The sequence below is a fragment of the Falco rusticolus genome, chromosome 6 (assembly GCF_015220075.1).
Source record: "Falco rusticolus isolate bFalRus1 chromosome 6, bFalRus1.pri, whole genome shotgun sequence".
Taxonomy (NCBI): domain Eukaryota; kingdom Metazoa; phylum Chordata; class Aves; order Falconiformes; family Falconidae; genus Falco; species Falco rusticolus.
The window spans coordinates 8,823,641-8,840,785 of record NC_051192.1 but is presented as its reverse complement, the minus strand read 5'-3'; the positions used below and the strand labels follow the sequence as shown (position 1 = coordinate 8,840,785).

Below are 17,145 nucleotides of genomic sequence, written 5' to 3'. Positions count from 1 at the left end.
AACCTAGAAAATACTCCTCTTCCCTACCATTTTGTGTGTGTATGCAATAGCATCTTCTATATTTACCTTTTCATTGCATGTCCTAGATTTCTTTCTCTCCAAATTCTAAAAACTAAATGTATGATGCCCCTATCTGGATGAGGAAGATGACATTTACCACACTACTTGATTTATATTTTTTTTAAATAACTAGATAATCAAGCTAACTATTGCTTCTTCAACTGATCCTCTAAACTGGGTTTCATCCCTGAAATGCAAGTCAGAGATCTGGGTGTCTAACAAACAGCTTTCAGTCCAACATCTCCACTAAATCCCTGAAGTGGCTTTACACTGGCTGAAAGCACTTCAGTACTGGAGTATATGCAAGGTCAAATGCAAGTTTGTATTCAAAGTCTAATCTACTTGGATAGCACTCAAAACCCAGTTTATGTTAAGTTTTATATCCACTGCACACTATTTGCAAACAAAGCAGGTATTAGCTTTTCTAGTGAAACATTTTTATCAGATGAAAAAAAAATGTGATTCAACTGAGCATTCTGTAGCATTAGACCGAGTGTTGATATTTCTATAGGAAACTAGCAAAGCACCATTACCACTACATTAGAGAACCAAACAATTTTTTCTTATTAATCTGTTTTTGTAAAATAAATCCAATCTTAAACTGCTAACTGATTTCAAGATGAATTTTAAAAAAAATCAGAATTTCCCACAAAATAGAAACTTCATTCAATTTATTAACAGGATCCATCCTGACAAAAAACAACGTTTGGTCTAACGTTCCAGAAAATGCACCATTTAATGAACAGACTAGAGAGAACTTGTACCCAGACAATGACCCAGTGTTGAGACAATCTTTAAAAGGCCTTAGAGGAGCAAAGATCTACAGTAGAACAAGAAAACTCAAGAACCATAGAGCTGGACAGGAAAGATTCACAGAACAAGTCACTGCCTTGCACCGGGAAGGAGAAAGGATAAACCTTAACTCCATGGAGTTTAACAGCAATGGCAGACCCTAAATCACACTGGACCCAGAAAACCTGAGTTTCAGGTTACATCCATAATAGCAAAGAGATAAAAATATGAGAAAACATATTCTTTCATTGGTCTTGTGTGGATTTACCCTGGGGAGCCCATTAGCACCGTATGACACAGCACATGCACTCAAAGGCACGCTACAGTTACAGGAATATGTGTATGCAGACTTCCTCCTCTCGTCACAAAGCCTGACATTGCTATTAAAAAACCCTATCAACTAAAGGAAGGCCAAGTATCACCCTGAAGGTAATTTCAGTCAATTACACCTCTGGCATTGACACTTTTTTTTTCTGCAAAATTCAGACTTGGGGAAGATAGTCACTTAAATCCCCATTTTAGACTATATTAAATAAAAAGCATATAACATAAAGATAAAAAACTGCAGAAAAAAAAGTTCTACTCTCTCCACTGACTTGCCTTTTGCTTTTTTCCTGCTTTTCCAAACAGGTTGTTTTGATCTCAAAGTGTAAGGCTTAGATTCACCAAGATCCAAAGAGAAGTAACAGAACCTGATAATGCACTTCAGAACAGTCAAACCAGGCTCTCCTTCACTTGCTCTGCAGAACTGTCCTCAGTTTTCTCCTCTGGCTTCAGCAGATTTAGTATATACAGACCAACAGTCTCTTCCTTTCTAGCTCAGTGCCAGCAATAACTTCTAAGATTCTCATTCTGCATACCAGCTAAACTCAAGCTTTTTTCACTTGTTTTGCTTTTTGGATGATTTCTGAATTCAACTAGATATACACCAATTCCTAGACTTTTCCTTAGGTTTTAGCGTAAGCAAATCCTTATTTGGAACGTTCTGGCAGATCTTCACTCCTGGTCTAAACTAGCCTTTTATTCCTAGTCAGTAACCTGCTATTCTTTAGTCTCCTGGGGAAAATGTTACACAAGAGCTAACAAAATGTGTCTCATTTGGCTAAAACAACTAATACACCAAGAGTGCAGAATTTTGGCTTATAAATAGTTAGCCTTTATATTTGGCTTTCCTGGAATTCTCTATGCCACAATTACGCATTTGAAACAGCTAATAGAATAAAACTCGAATGAAATTCAAAGGCAAGCTAGCCAACAATCTGAACCTTTTAAAGAACTGTAGGTAACTGCTAGATATTAAAAGGCATACGTATGTGTTTGGGGGGTGGGTGTGTGTGTATAAATATCACCCTGACCACTATTTGTTTTGCAGCATAAATTTTGGAAAGTAGACATCAGAAGTATTATGCTTTATAGACAAATCTATACTGGTCTCTTTGGAATGTATTTGGCATAATACATTCTAGATATGTTTTTTAGTGTCCTGTAGATTATACTTTCCTATGCTTTTTCCCTTTTACACATTGTAAATATTGATTTTTTTTTCTCCAGGCTTCCTATGAAGAGGATTCTTCTTCCTAATAAACGGTTACTTAACATTACATTAGTGAAGATACAAACAACAAACAATTAACTACACACATGCAGAACATCAACAGTACCTTAGGCTTAGTCCAGCAGAAGCTATCCTTTTATGACACCTGACAGTCTTACCATCCTTGAACTGCCTCTAAGTGGTACTATAATACAAATATATATCTGCATAATATATTTATTTATATATAGATATATCCATCTTTCTAGAAAGATATTACATTTTTCAAAATAATCAAATAGTTCTTCAGCTTCCTCTCCCAATAAAAACAAAGGGGGAGGGAACCATAGGAATTTAAGGTACCTACTACTATTATGTATGCAAAGAAAGAGGGTAATATATATACACAATTAAATATAATTACAAAAGGACAGATGCATATGACTAAATTTGTCAACGTACCGATTTTCCCCTCAATAGTCTAGTGGAGCTATAGGTCCCTCAATAATAAACAGACCTACCAACAACAAGCTTGCTTGTCTTAGTTGTATCTTTAGGTCTCCTTAGAAGCAGTTTACAGAACCCACAGCACTGCATTAAAGACACTCAGAAGACAGCTTTTCGAATTAGACACAAGCAAGGTCAAAGAGAAGTGAAGCAGAAGAAGAGTATATACATACTTGCACTATGCAGAAGCATCCAAGCACACTGAAACAGATTCAAATTAAGTTTAGTCTGCCACTGCTATTACATGGTTGGTTAAGACTACAGAAAGCTCCCAGTTAAGAAAAGTAGACAGTGTATCAGTTAAGACTGTAGCTATGTAATCCACATAACCTATTATATGAGCCTGGAAGAGAACATTATTTTCTGTTCAATCTACTGGTGTTTTCTTACCAGTACCTACTAGGCCACTGTTGACCTATGAACTATCTACATCCTTGCAGAATATAGATGCCTAACTAAGCTGGACACTGGGTAGTTAGGGCAGCGCAGAAATTAAACTGGTAATTCACCTGAAAAAAAACTATGATAAATTGTAACTCATGCTGACAAGTGGACTACTTCCATATTGGCACAGGTATCTCTGCACAACATTGCACTGTCAACTTCCCAAGAGAAGTAGCAAGTAAGTGAACTTGGAATTATCTCAACAAAATGGCAATGCTTCTTTCCCAGTTCGTAGCACAAGGCAATCCATACCTCAAATTAACTTCTAGTTTAGCTGCTATGGGTGACGTTACATTCAAAGTGCCTTGCTGTGGCAGAATATTCTATTGAATAAACTTCGTTTTCACTGATGTAATCTTCTGCTAGAAAACTATAGCCAATTCTTTTTCACAGTGAACTTTTCTTTCAGATGGACAGTGACTCAAGTAAATACTAACTTCACAACTTGAAGGTGGGGGGAGAAAAGCCAACAACTTATCCACATATCCCCACTTTCCCCAGATTAATAGGAAGAAATACCATGACCACACCTTCTGAAGGAAGATATCTATTAACTGTACAATTTTGCGTGGTGAGGGTATGACCAAATTCTTGACTGAAATCTCAAGTCCATAATTTTAACTTTCACCTTCTTTCTCATAAAAACTAGTGTTCCTTTAAATATATTATGGGGTAGCTTTACAAGCTTCCTAACTTGTAGAAATCTAACAAATACAAGCACATAAACACACTCCTATCTCAATACATTTTCCAAGACTACTACTGACCTGCACAGTCAGTAGCAAGGGTATTACAAGAAAACCGATCATTTTTCTTTTTCATCCCTCTCCACAACAGCATTCATCTTTTAGAGTTCTTCTCTACCTAAATGTAAGAGTTCAGTATTTAAGTTTAAGTCTGTAAAAGGAGGTTTTGGGAAAAAAAAACCCTAAATATAACCAATATGGCAGCTATCCAAAGCAGAGATGCAAGCTTTTCCTGTTCAGTTAAGTTCTACTCTTTAAAAATCCTTTCAAGAGTTTTCCATCAGAAAATACCCATAGCAAACAAAAAATGCAAGCATTAAAAGTAACACAGATATTAAGAAAAATAACCAGACGAACAGTAAGTTTAAGAGAAGATTTGTCAAGTGACACATAATTATGAATAGTGTTAACATACTAGATGTGTGCTACACAGAAAGTGAAAGCGCCACTGCAGTACTATAGGGAAGAACAATACAAAAGCAGCTAGTCCTCAGCTAGGCTACTTTCCAAAGTTAAGGAATTAAAAGACCTAAACGACTTATTTCATACCTTTTATCCAATTTAACTACCCAGAATGCTTCAGTTTCTTTGGCTACTCATTGCTGCACCTGTTTCCAAAACATCTTCAGCTGGCTTAGCCTGTGACTAATGGCAGCCATTTCCAGGGAGTGGCTATTTAAGGAAAGATCCTTGCTCTGATTCCACAAAACTCTTCAACATATTAAAGAACAGAGAGTAAAATTTTGGAAGTTGTATAGGTGATATAAGACTCTATTCATTGCTTTCAAATGTGCTGAAGTTATTCTGTAAAGCTCAGGGTTTTTTTCTTAAAAGTCTTTAAGCCTCTTATACTAAAACCTTCATATTTTTTTAGCCTCTTTTCAAAAACTAACATTTAGGATTACTAAAGTGAAAGAGAAAAAACCTATGCAAGTTTTACTTGCTAGTCCTCTGTAGATCAACAATTCTAGCATTACTTTCCACACGAAACTTCATTCTGCTCTGAAAAGCTCAACAAGAGGCATTCCAAGGGGTCTTTGGTACCCAAGGCAATGCAGCATTCTCACCATGCCCAATAAAATGCCAGTATCTCTGTCAAATGAACAGGTTATGGCATCAACTACATATGCCAATAAAATTCTATTCAATTATATTTTTATGATCAACTTCCCCCCCCCCCCAAGCCTAAGAAAATGACTGAAGAAAAAATCTGAAATACACAGCTTAAAGAATAAACCTAATCATCCAGTACTACTGTATGACTAATCAGCCCACTGTAATATTTGCTTTCACAGAAATACTGTGCATCATCACTGCTAAAAGCAGAATAGCCAGCTAAAGAGTTCACACTGGCCCTTCTGCCCACATACTCGTTCGTGTACTTGGCTGGAATGTTGTTTCAGTGGGCTCAAAAGCTGTATTAACAAAAATTGCCAGGTGAAAAGATGTTGCAGTTCTTTTAAGATTAAGCAGTTTTCCTGTAAACACAGGGTAGTCCCATTTGCAGGTGGCATTCAAATACTGATGTGTGTTTTTCTCTTCCCAAGTTTAATTCTGAGCAAACACAGTAAGGATAGCCAGCTACAGCAATAAGATAGCAAAGTTCTGGAACTGTCCCTGAATAGGTCTGAAATCAAGCACCTGAAGTTTGCCATTTTCTCTCTCTAAAATTTTTTTATATATGCATTTCTATGAAGATCATAAAAGCCGATTTGCTTCCTCAAAGTTCCAACTAAGTAAACACAATATACACAACTAGAGAAACTTTATCAGACCAGCTTAAGTATCATGATTTTTATTCCACAGAATAGGTGCCATGTTTTATATTTATTATCAGATCGTAATTAAGATTTTATTACATCATTTCAAATGTTCAATTAAGTGCTGTTGCACAACAAGTTATTCCAGACAGAAACAGGTAGGATTGTTCTCTATTTAAATGCAGAGTAGTAAACTTCTAGTGAACTGAAATCAGTGCTATGAACAGATATAAATAAAAGCATTCCACTCTAAAGATGACCACTTCAGTTGCTATCTAGATGCTACTGATGCCATGTACATTACCAGTGAAAAAAGTCTGCCATAGCAGGACATACACCTGTCTCTATCATTGATATACTATTATTACACCGTCATCAAAACAGAATTTTTCTTACTATTTAGAATGTAACAAAAGCAACTTATTCACTTCACTTGCCTCTGAAAACCTGAACCACCCTACACTAGTAAGTGTACATATAAATATATACTCTGTATTATCTGAGAAAAGTCACCGTATTAAATAAGAGATTTATTCTAATACAGTGAAATACGTTTAACTTATCAATCCAAACATTTTGGCTAGCATTAGGCAAAGTAAACTGAAATCAGAGTATTAGCTGAACAGCCAAAGAATTACCAACAGAGAAAAACTGAATTACTGCGGACAGATATGTAATATACATACTAATACTTTCTGGAACTTCATGTTACATTATTCCAGGGAACACAGTTAAAAGAGCAGCCTCAGCAGCCTGATTTCAAAATGGATCAAGCATAGTAGAATATATTTGAGTGTGGTTCTTTGCAGGTTCCAGCCCATGTATGCAATACTGTCTATCGTCAGATTACATCATCTTTTATACTACTTGATTTTTAGGTACATAAAAGCTGCACTAGTAATCTGTAGGTAAAGGAGTGAATCCAGACTTCAATGTCTTTTAAATTATCCAGCATCGCAGGAAAATAGGCACAAAATTTCAGGAAGACGACAAAGACACAGCACAGTTACCCAGACAATGTTCTATGGGTAAACGTATGTGGACTGTAATTATAAAGTTCTGGAAGATCATGTCAGAATAAATCTGCATTCACAAAATGGAAATGACTTAAAGGTGGACTGTTGTCTCTATTTTTGTCTCTGTTCCAGGCAGCAAGGTATTGGAAAATCCCATACTCTTAAATTTTAAGCTATAGTGCAGTCTTACTTATGTTAAAGTACTTCACTATCTCCCTCAATGCACATCTAGCATGACAACCTTCTAAAGAAACTGGAGTGGAAATTTATTACGTTATTCCTGTACAAAATACAAAAAATGCTTTTGTATTTATGGAAGCACAACAATTAAGAATTATATGTATTTTCTTTCTAAGTTTAGTGATGTAATTTGAGGTAACATTCATCTAGTATTACAGCAATGTCTACCTTCCAATAAGCAATGCAGCAAAATAAGTTAAAAAGTGAAAACAAATTTTCCGTTAGAAATTCCTCAATTCTGAAATGCTGGTGTAATATGTACTCATTTCCAAAATGTCTCAACCCCTATTTTCCTCCCAGGAAAAGAAGTTACATTAACCTAAGTGTCACAGCATTAACAAAAAGATTAAGCTAACACTCTTTCACTTGAGCACTCATACAGGTTATTGGAAAGTCTATCTTCCAGCATTATAAATTAATCTAAAGCATTCTTTGTAACCTTAGAAGAATGCATTCTACATTTATCTTTAAGAAAACATGAAGTGGACTATTTCAAATGCACAAATAAGAGGTTTAGCACTTGCAATCTGCTGTTGAGAGGACAGCTGAAAATCTGAAGGAAAAAATTATCGCAGTGGATCAGGTTGCCCTGCCACAAACTGAAACACTTTTTTCAGGTCAGAAAAGAATGTGAAGAAAAAAAATAAACAAAAAAATACTCCCTATTACATTATTTATTACCAGCTGCTGAAACCTTACATCAGATACACTTGGTTCTGAATTTCACTGAAGTTAAATCCCATTTCCTTGCCCTCAGAAGGCCAGTATGAACAATTAATAATGAGTCAGTAGGGCATCCAAGAGGAAAAAGGGAAAAGGCTCCCAGGCAAAAGTTCAACGAGAACCACAGTTCTTGGAAAGAAAAGTAACAAATGTCTTCCAAATTTCTGCATTAGGTTTCTGGTAGTAAGCAGAAAGTGTCACACACCTTATTCTACCATATCCAACTGGCATCCAACTCCTGATTGTCACTGGGTCTTCTCTAATCTACCCATAAATATATGGGCTGCCTTAACATACAAAGAATCAAAGGCTTGACTTCCATTCCTTCAATTTCCCTATCAAAGAAAGAGTGATGTAATTTCTTCCCAAATTAATCATTTCCAACTGTTTTGATTTCGAAAAAAGGTAAACCAGTGGCTTAATTCTTACACCCATTGGTCAAAATATTGTCAGAATGTATTAACATAAGTGTTAGTTACATGAAGATTATCACCTTTATGGTATAGGAATCTAAGATTTATAAATATTTTTCTGCAGATAAATATAATAGCAACTGTTTCTCTAGTTGGGGGGGGGGAGGGGAAGATATTATTGATAGTAAGCTTTCCAAGTGTTGAATAAGAACCTGAGGAAGACAGAGAAGCAAAGCTTATGTTGGCCTCCTTAAAAAGTACTTAAAATACATTCTTTTTTGTGTTTAATACCATCTCTTCTTTAAAACCCCTTCACCTTTCCAACTTGAAATCATAGTTTATCATACCAAAAATTAAATTTTATTTGTCACCTTCAAGGCACAGCCACAATTCCATTTAATGGTTTCATTCAACACCTTCCAGAAAACATGAGAGTTCAAACCTCTAGAGAAGTGCCGTGTTCTAGCTCGTAAGCAAGCCTAGAAAAACCTCTATTGCACTTTCACGTGTAGACAGTTTACAAAATGTTTAACCTAACGACTGCAAAGTGCTAACTTGGCAGAGGGATGGGGAGGAATGTGTTCACAAGCAGTTTAAGCTCATCCAAATCAGTCTTGGTGCACTTCTGCTTTCCTCTCCTTCCTTCCTCCACCCCAATGGTAGGGATCAGCCAGGTCAGGGACTGGCTACAACTGAAGAATTATTTATCTGATTGTTGTTAATTTCAGTTTGGTTCAGTACACCCTGGGACCACCCAAACGGACCGCTGGCACAAAAGACAAGAATAAACAGCCAGGAGTGGAAGAAGTGTACAAAAATGCATTCTTCCACGACCATACAAACTTAATCTGACAAACTACTTAAGAAACCAAATCCTTTGCTGTAGGTTGTTGGGGGACAAACCAACAGATTAAACAACGAGAACAGAAAACTCACTCTTCTGCCCAAGAACAGTGTTATTCACCAGTTAGTCCAACTCGGGCAATCTGCTCTGCAACAGAGCTCTGTAGATGTCTGCACTCACAATTACTTTAAATGACAACTGATGAATGCTGTATCTAGTGTGCTCCTTAAGGTGGTCTGCAGAAGTCACCATCAAAGACGCAAGTAATTTGGGAGTTCAGGATGCTTAAAGGGTTTTTCTTTAGTGTACTACCTACCTTATTCATTCCAGGGCACATACAGGCTTCAAAAACAACAGCAATGGGAGCAAGTAACTCCAGGTTAACTGGAGATGAAATGACTACTGCTTTTGCTCACAGTAAGGAAAACACCTTCTCATGGTTGGGCACTACAATGTTTGTGCTTAGCTCATAAGAAAAATCTTCTTCATAGTGCTCCCCACAGGTTCAGGAAACCCTGGAATAGCACTACTCCACATCTAATTAATTAATATAGTATCACTCAGGAAGTCACCACCACACAGTGGTCGTACACAATGCAGGTGGGTCACCTCAGTCGTAGTTTTCTACGAGTAACTCAGCAACACTCTCCACCACCCTGCTCTGACAGCCTCACAGCTGCCTTTCCAGAGCTTGCTTACTAACACTTCTTGCTAAACAGGTCATGACTGCTTTATATGCTGCCTTCCGAGCAAAGGGAAAAAAAAAAAAAAAAAAAGGCACAATAGTGCTTTATTGAATTTATTCCCTGGTTCAAACTAATCTTCAGAAGGAAAATAGATGTCTTGTCAAGTATAGAATATCAAAGTGGCCTGCTGTTTTTTCCATACTTGAATCCCCTGAAATATCCTCTCATCTGGTCACCCCATGTTAACAAAAAAAAAAAAAAAAAAAAAAAAAAAAAAATCCCCCATCACCCAGATTTATGACTTTCCATCAAAACCTTTTAAAATAATTATTCTAACACTTATTAAATGACTAACATTTAGTTTATGCATAGGGCTGAATAATTTTCCTTAGTTCCCTGGAGGCCTTTTGAAATCTTTCTTTGAAAGTCTTTAAAAATCCATTCCATGCACATGCAAGCAAGTATCTAGTGAGTGGTAGTAAGCACAGTAACTGGACAACACTGGAAGTGCTAAATAGGAGAGGCAGAAAAGGAGTATTTGTTACCGAAGCACATCAACGAAAAATCAAGCACCCATACAAGCCCTGACTTAACATTTCTCAACTGTGACCTGAATAATATATAGGGCAAACCCAATTCAAGATCCATGTTTATTCAGATTTGTACATTTCCGTAAAAACAGCTGAAGTACCTATTATAGTAAATAGAACTGCAGGGAACATACTACTGCATTTCACAACAGGTTAACTACTTTTAAGTACAAACTAATAAATAATCTAGCATTTGGATGGCTCTGTATCATATTAGGGTGCAAAGTAAATTTAAGCTTAGGTTTTTCTATAAAATTTGTTACCTTTTTCAAATGAGGAAATCTCAAACTCCCTTTATTTTTATTCTTCAGCCTATTATAAAAGCATGTATTTCTAAGGAAAATGTGTGTATCTGTAGGATTTAAACAAAAATTCAAAACCAGTTTACAACAACAGCGTAATTTCAACCTTTCTCAAAGTTAGCCGCTTTTTTTCAGTTTGTATGACCAGCGAAGCATTCAGATTAGGAATTTGACAGTGACTGTAAAGCTCAACACCTCAAAACTTCCGCATTTTGTTTCAAAAGACTTCTCAACTACAATAGCCGAATTTCTTTGAACACACACATGCAATGTGTATCACAGCATGCTTCTGCACTACATGTATACAACACTTGTTTCAGATTACAAAGTTAACTGAATAACCATCTCAAAGTGTTCTAGTGAAGATACATGCATATTCATTATTCTGCCTACTACTATTTTTCTTAGACAGCATCCTGATACAATAGTCCTGCTGCTGTGAGAGCACTGATCCATAAATCCTTCACCAACTTTGAAGATAACAGTACAGGCAGTTTAATTTTTCTAATCCTCATAGTTTATTACAACTTTAGTCTTCTCAGCCTAACACAGTCTTTTTTCCACTAGGTGGTCTAATTAACTTTGAGTCCTTATCAACACAACTACTGATTAGTACCATACTAAACATGCAGATTGAAGTTCAAGACTTCCATGTTGTTTAGCCACTGTAAAATATACTGAGATTGGCATTTCAAAAGTGCAAATAAACGATTTCAAAATAACATAGATTATTCCAACGTGACTTGTAATTGCTTGTAAGTGCAAGTGGTGTTTGCTTTGCTTTCTACATAATTATGCAAGCACGAGGAAGTCAGTAACTGCCTCTGATCACTTGTTCAAACTGGAACATCAGGACAGAATTTAAGAATATAATTTTCCATAATGCAAAAACAAATTACAGGGGAAAACCACCTTTAAAACTTACCTGTTCTCCTACCTCCAGCACAAAACCTACTCTAATGGTACTCTTTATTTATAAATCTCCATTTCTGCTGTAATTCAAATAGTTAACCAGAAAGTGAAAGGTCACTACATTCCATGACTGGTTTCCAGCCTTCGTAAGAGCAATAGGACTTTCAGCTGACTTGTGCTCGAAGTTGGAAATTGGTGACTGAAAAGTTTACTAGATATTTCACTTTTGTCCTCTGCCATACTGGCAGAGAATACGAGCAACAGACTAACTGGCTTTAAGGGAAAGCAGTTAACAGCATCAGTGTGCACCAGCGATCTCTGTGGATAGCTAGAGAGATCACTAGGAAAGACTACTGAAACCAACGTGTAAACTCAGGATGAATTAAAAAAACCCAAAACACTATAAACTGTACACACAACTTCCTTAATTTGTTAGCCTGGCAGCTCTGAGCGAGCACTCAGGAACATCTAGGGCTACTAAACAGAAATACTACAACCACTAAGTATTTCATTTTTTACAAACTGAAAAATATTAACATGCAAATACCATCAAAACATTCAAACAATCATTTCAGACCATTTAATTTATAGTGCATTCCTCAAGCTTCTGGGACATCCACTATTTTTATCTCCAGTCAGCAGTGAACTTTTTAGCTACAGTGGGTATATTACCCTCATTCACATATTTAAATATCATAAAAATCTCAGGAGCATTTACAGTAGTTGTACAATGGTACAAATCATCAGCGAAACTGAGCTTGTCCGTCTGTCTTTCTTTAAAAGCAGAGACTTCGCTTTCCTGGCATTTATTTGCTGACTTTGGGGAAAAAATAAAAACAAACTATAATAATGTTTTCATATATATTGCTACCTACCTTGTAGGTAGTGATTTGATGGCATGCAATTAGTTTTTTAAATAATCAGATTCTACATGCTTCCAAAGCATATTTAATGCAAAAAGACCTTATGCAGAAGGTGCTTAACTTTAAAAAATAAAAGCTTCACTACAACATACAAACCGTCTTAGCCATTATCTATACAACTACTATCAGAGGTCATCTATCACAGGAAAACACCTGATTCAGTAGAACATCACAAGAACAGTCATGTCAAGACTTGAATGCTTCTTCTACGACATATTTCAAGATATTTCCAGGCCGCCTTCAAGTGGCCTTTGCAGTCCATGGGAGGACTACTTACTAGGCTAAAGTTACTAGTTTATACAAGTGACTTTTATTTACTTGGATTAAGTTGGTTTATTGCAGGGAGAACAATCAAGCCAACAGCTTTGGAGGTGGTACTCTCCTAGCAAGCAGCACACCTCTCTTGTCTCAGAAGGTTTCAAAATGCAAGAGCGTGAGTGACTTACAGATTTCTATCAGTTCAGCTTGGTGCTCTTCCTAAATATACCTCACTATGTTTTACAAAGAACGATAAGCATCCTATCCATACCACGCAGATAGGAAAAAAAGTCAGTAAAGCTACATGAGTTGTTCAAGTTCACCCCGAGAGACAAAGATACCAACAAGGAATCCAGTTCTAATGCTCTAGGCACCAGAATACACAACCCTCTCCATGTGAAAGAATGACCAAAGCATAAATCAAAACAGGGGCCTCCATCGTACAGTCAGCAGCAAGTCTGCAGTCAGCAGACTCAAAGTAAGACTAGGCCTTAAAGCATTAAATCCTCTACATGCTGAAGTGTCCTTGAGGAATACTCTTTCAATAACTCACAAAATAAATGCACGCAAATATACAATCATATTTAAACAGTATCTTGATCTAGTATAGTCAGTATTACCTTGTAGTGATACGAACAGAAAGCTAAGAATAGTCTTAAGCACTCTTCCTTACTGCTTTTTATTGGACTTAATCCTTGTAAGCTCGGAAAATAAACTACAAATTCAAGCCAGGCAGAAAAGACTGATGCACTGTATTATTCCTGGTATCTTAAAAAAGAGTCTTCATTAAACTGTTGAATCTTAGAAACTTCTGTTAAGCTACAAAGTCTGTTAAAAGTTTCACTGTAGTAACTAAAGCTTCAACATAATGACTTAAAGATTAACCTCACTTAACATTACAGGGCACAGTAAATAAAGTACTAGGAGTTATCTCAAGCATACGTAAGTTTAATGCTACACACACAGACTGCAAAAACTGCAGACTTAAACTCAGCATTTGAACACACTGGCAGAATTATCCAGATTTAAAAATGCAATAGTATCACAAACCTTATCAAAGAATAAGTAAGCTGGGAGCTTTTATATATATATATATTTACAGGTTTCTCTGTTTGCTACTTTAAATTGAAGCATGTTATACATTCAGTTCAGCCTGAAGTGGGGTCTCTATCAGTATTCCACAGAACACTGCATTCCACTTGTGATCCGACCTCCTCATCCTCGCAAACTGTCTATCTACATATTTATATGGCTCCGCAACCACAGTATCTGAACCTAATCTCTATGGTAACTGTGAGATTTGTTTACATGGAGAAAGAATATTAGAAATGTATGTAAATTTAGCTGTTGTTTAAGTAAGTGTTTCTCCTTATGGGGGAAAAAAGCTCCCTATACTGCCTCCTATTTCTCTCGCTTCCTTCTCCTGCATCTCCACCAGGCAATGAGCCACATTTGGAAAGCTCCGTATCGTACTACAACAGCCTGTTGTTGTAAATTCATAAATAGTTTACTTTTAATGAGAAAGACGTTTGCAGTATTTTAGATCTTAACACTCGTTAAAGAAAGATCATAGGTAGGGCAATTAAAACATGGTCTTTTAAAAGACACTGTTAAGTCTCCAAGTAAAAAAACCCAAACATTCTAAACCTTCAACAGCTACACAAAAAGACTTAAGTTTGCTGCTCAGTAACTCAGATCAATCCAGAAATTGAAACAGTCTGTATCATTTACCGTTTACAGCAGTGAATATAGTATGAGGTATACATTTTACATAATACTCATTCACAGATGGTAGGCACAACTCTTGATAGTACAAGACACCCCCCCCCCCGATTGCTCTTTTTTATTAATAAATATCAAAGAGATGGTGTATCACAGGTTTGTTACAATTATTTTTTTTTATATGATTTACAGTATTTTCAAATGAGATTTACTGCTGCCCAGCAGGACCGGCAGCTGAATTACATGGGGGTCATGGTAACATAAATGGCAGTTTAAGTGAGACATATCAGCAAAATGATAAAAAAAGCCTAACAAACCTAGCTGTTAAAAACTATGTTTAGGTACACAGATCATTGCCACACACACAAGAAATCATTCTACTCCACCGACACATTTTTTTCTATAAAACGTGTGCAATATATTGCAAATAAATAGTCTAGGAAGGCCTAAGAGAAGAAAAACGAGCAGCGATGAGGTAGGTGAGCAGCGATGAGGTAGGTGAATGCTACAGAGCACTGAGAAGAAAATTAGAACCTGTTTGGAAATCTTTCTGCACCTTACAGCAGTCATTTCACTGCAGAGAATCCCTTACGTGCACCCTCCCTGATCGTATCAAGATTATTCATTCAACAAAACTGTTATTAACGAACAGAAAGTTAAGTAAATGTACCATTTACCCTCTATTCAAGTAAACACGGTTGCATAGCCAGCATTTCCCCTGCAACGTTACTTTCTCAAGCAGGGTGACTGTCCCCTGCTCCTCCATGAAGCAAGCTCAGCCCAGGCAGCCATGTCCTTACTCTCCTACAAACAATGTTTCTGAAGGAGACCAACCCCTGCTCCACCAACTTACGGTTCCCCCCCAGCATAAGGCAGCCGAGCAAAACCTGCCCCACCGTCGGCTTACGAGCAAAGGCACCAAAACACAGCAGTGGGGGCGAAGCAACCCGCAGTCTGGATCCGCACCAGCACCGCACCGAGCCTCTCGCCGGGCTCGGGACAGATGGACTGACAGATAGGACAGCATTTCTTCATGCAACCCTCCCTTCCTTCCCCTCCCAGGCACACAAGCGAGTGTTTTACCTTCATGATGAGCTCAGGCTGCGGTAAAAGCCTCGGCAAGGGCTGAGCGCTGGACCTGGAATTTAAAACAAAGCGCTAAGGCACCGCACCAGCCGCTCGCACCGGGCGGGGGAGGGGAGGCAGCGATCGGGGTGGGGGCGCTGGGCTCCTCCCGAAACTCCCCCTTCGCTTCCCCGGATCCCCCCACTATCTCCCCGCTGAACCCCCTCCCCTCCCTCCTCGGCCGCTGCTTCCCCTCCAGCTCCCACACACCGCGGCTTCCCCTACACTCGCTGCCATTGACGCCATTTCTGTCAGAGGAGGAGAAACTTGCCACAACAACAACCCACCCCCAGCCTCCCCGGCTGCCGCGGGGGGGGGAGGCGTCCCCGGCTGCCTCCCCGGGGCGCTGCGCCCCCTCCCCAGGCACCCAGCAGGCGGGAGGGGACCCGCCAGGGTCCCAGCCCCGGGACCCCCCCTACACACACACATACTTTTACTGCGGGGAGCCGGAGAGAGGGAAGGAGGAGAGAGGAAGGGAGGCTCTTCCTCCATTGTACGAGGAAGAGTGCCTGTGTGCGCGGCGGGGGAGCGGGGTGTCGGTAGCAGCCCCCCCCGCCCCGACACACACACATACACACACACACACGCTTTTGTAGGGGCTGCGGCTCCGGATCGCGGCTCCTCCTCCCCCCCACCACCCCCCCTCAAATAAAGGAAAGCGCTGACTCCGCGGCAGGAGTTTCAGCAGCAACAGCCGCAACTCCCCGGCTCGGCGCAGCGGGTCCGGGCGGGGGGAGGGCGGGCGGGAGGCGGCGGAGGGGAAGAAAAGGAAGAAGAAAAGAAGGGAGCGGGGACGGGGAGGGAGGGGGGCGGGGAGAAAGGGGCCCGACCTGCTCGGCGGGGACACCGAGCGTGTGTGTGTGTGGGGGGGGGGGGGGGGGGGGGAGGAGGGGGCTGGAGAAGCGGCCGGTCCCTCCCGCAGGCAGGCGGCAGCCGATCCCCCTCCCCCCCGCGCCGTCGCTGGGTGTTTGGGGCGGCGGGGGGGGGGGGGGAGAAGGAGGATCGCCGAGTCCCGCCGCAGTCTCGCTACGAGGAGAAAAACAACCGCCCCCCTCCCCCCCGCACGCACGCCCCGCCGCCGCCGCCCGGCCCCGCGCCCCCCCGAGGCCCCGCGCCGCCTTCTCACCCGCTGGCGGCGGGGCCGGGGGGCTCCTTCTCCGGCTCGGCGTCGTTACCTTTGTTCCGCGGCGCCCTCCCGCCCGCCCGCTACTCCCCCGACCCGAGGCGGGGGGGAGGGAAGGGAACGGGTCGAAGCCTCCCCTCAGCTCCGGGCCCTCTCGGCCGGCCTCGGCCCCCGCTCAACGCTCCGGCAACGGCTCTGCTCGCGGCGGCTCCGCGCGGCGCCCGGAGGGGCCGATCCGTCCTGCGCGGACCCGGCGGTGGCGGCGGCGGTGACTGCTCGGCTCGGAGCCTCTCGGTCCCCCTCCCCCTCCCACACCGACTGCTTGACTGACGGGCGGACTGGCCAGGGCACGCCCCTCTCCCCGCCTCCTCCATTGGGCCCAGGCCCGCAGAGCCCGCCCTCCCCTCGGCCCCATTGGCCGCCGC

At 40.3% G+C, this 17,145-nt stretch overlaps 1 protein-coding gene across 4 annotated transcripts in view; it reads right to left on the bottom strand.

Annotated features, from left to right (window-relative positions):
- Positions 1-17,031, bottom strand: part of ARID4B (AT-rich interaction domain 4B) — a 94,135-nt gene extending 77,104 nt beyond the window's left edge. The window contains exons 1-2 of one of the 4 annotated variants that reach the window (XM_037390806.1): positions 16,724-17,031; positions 15,556-15,610 (exon numbers count right to left, since the gene is read on the bottom strand). In XM_037390806.1, the coding sequence (XP_037246703.1) occupies positions 15,556-15,561 (6 nt within the window). In that variant the 5' untranslated portion in view covers positions 15,562-15,610; positions 16,724-17,031. Of the gene's footprint in view, positions 1-15,555; positions 15,611-15,807; positions 15,847-16,028; positions 16,198-16,723 lie in introns of those variants that run through there. The other 3 variants (XM_037390805.1, XM_037390808.1, XM_037390807.1) reach the window with 3 other exon arrangements.
- Positions 17,032-17,145: the final 114 nt, after the last annotated feature.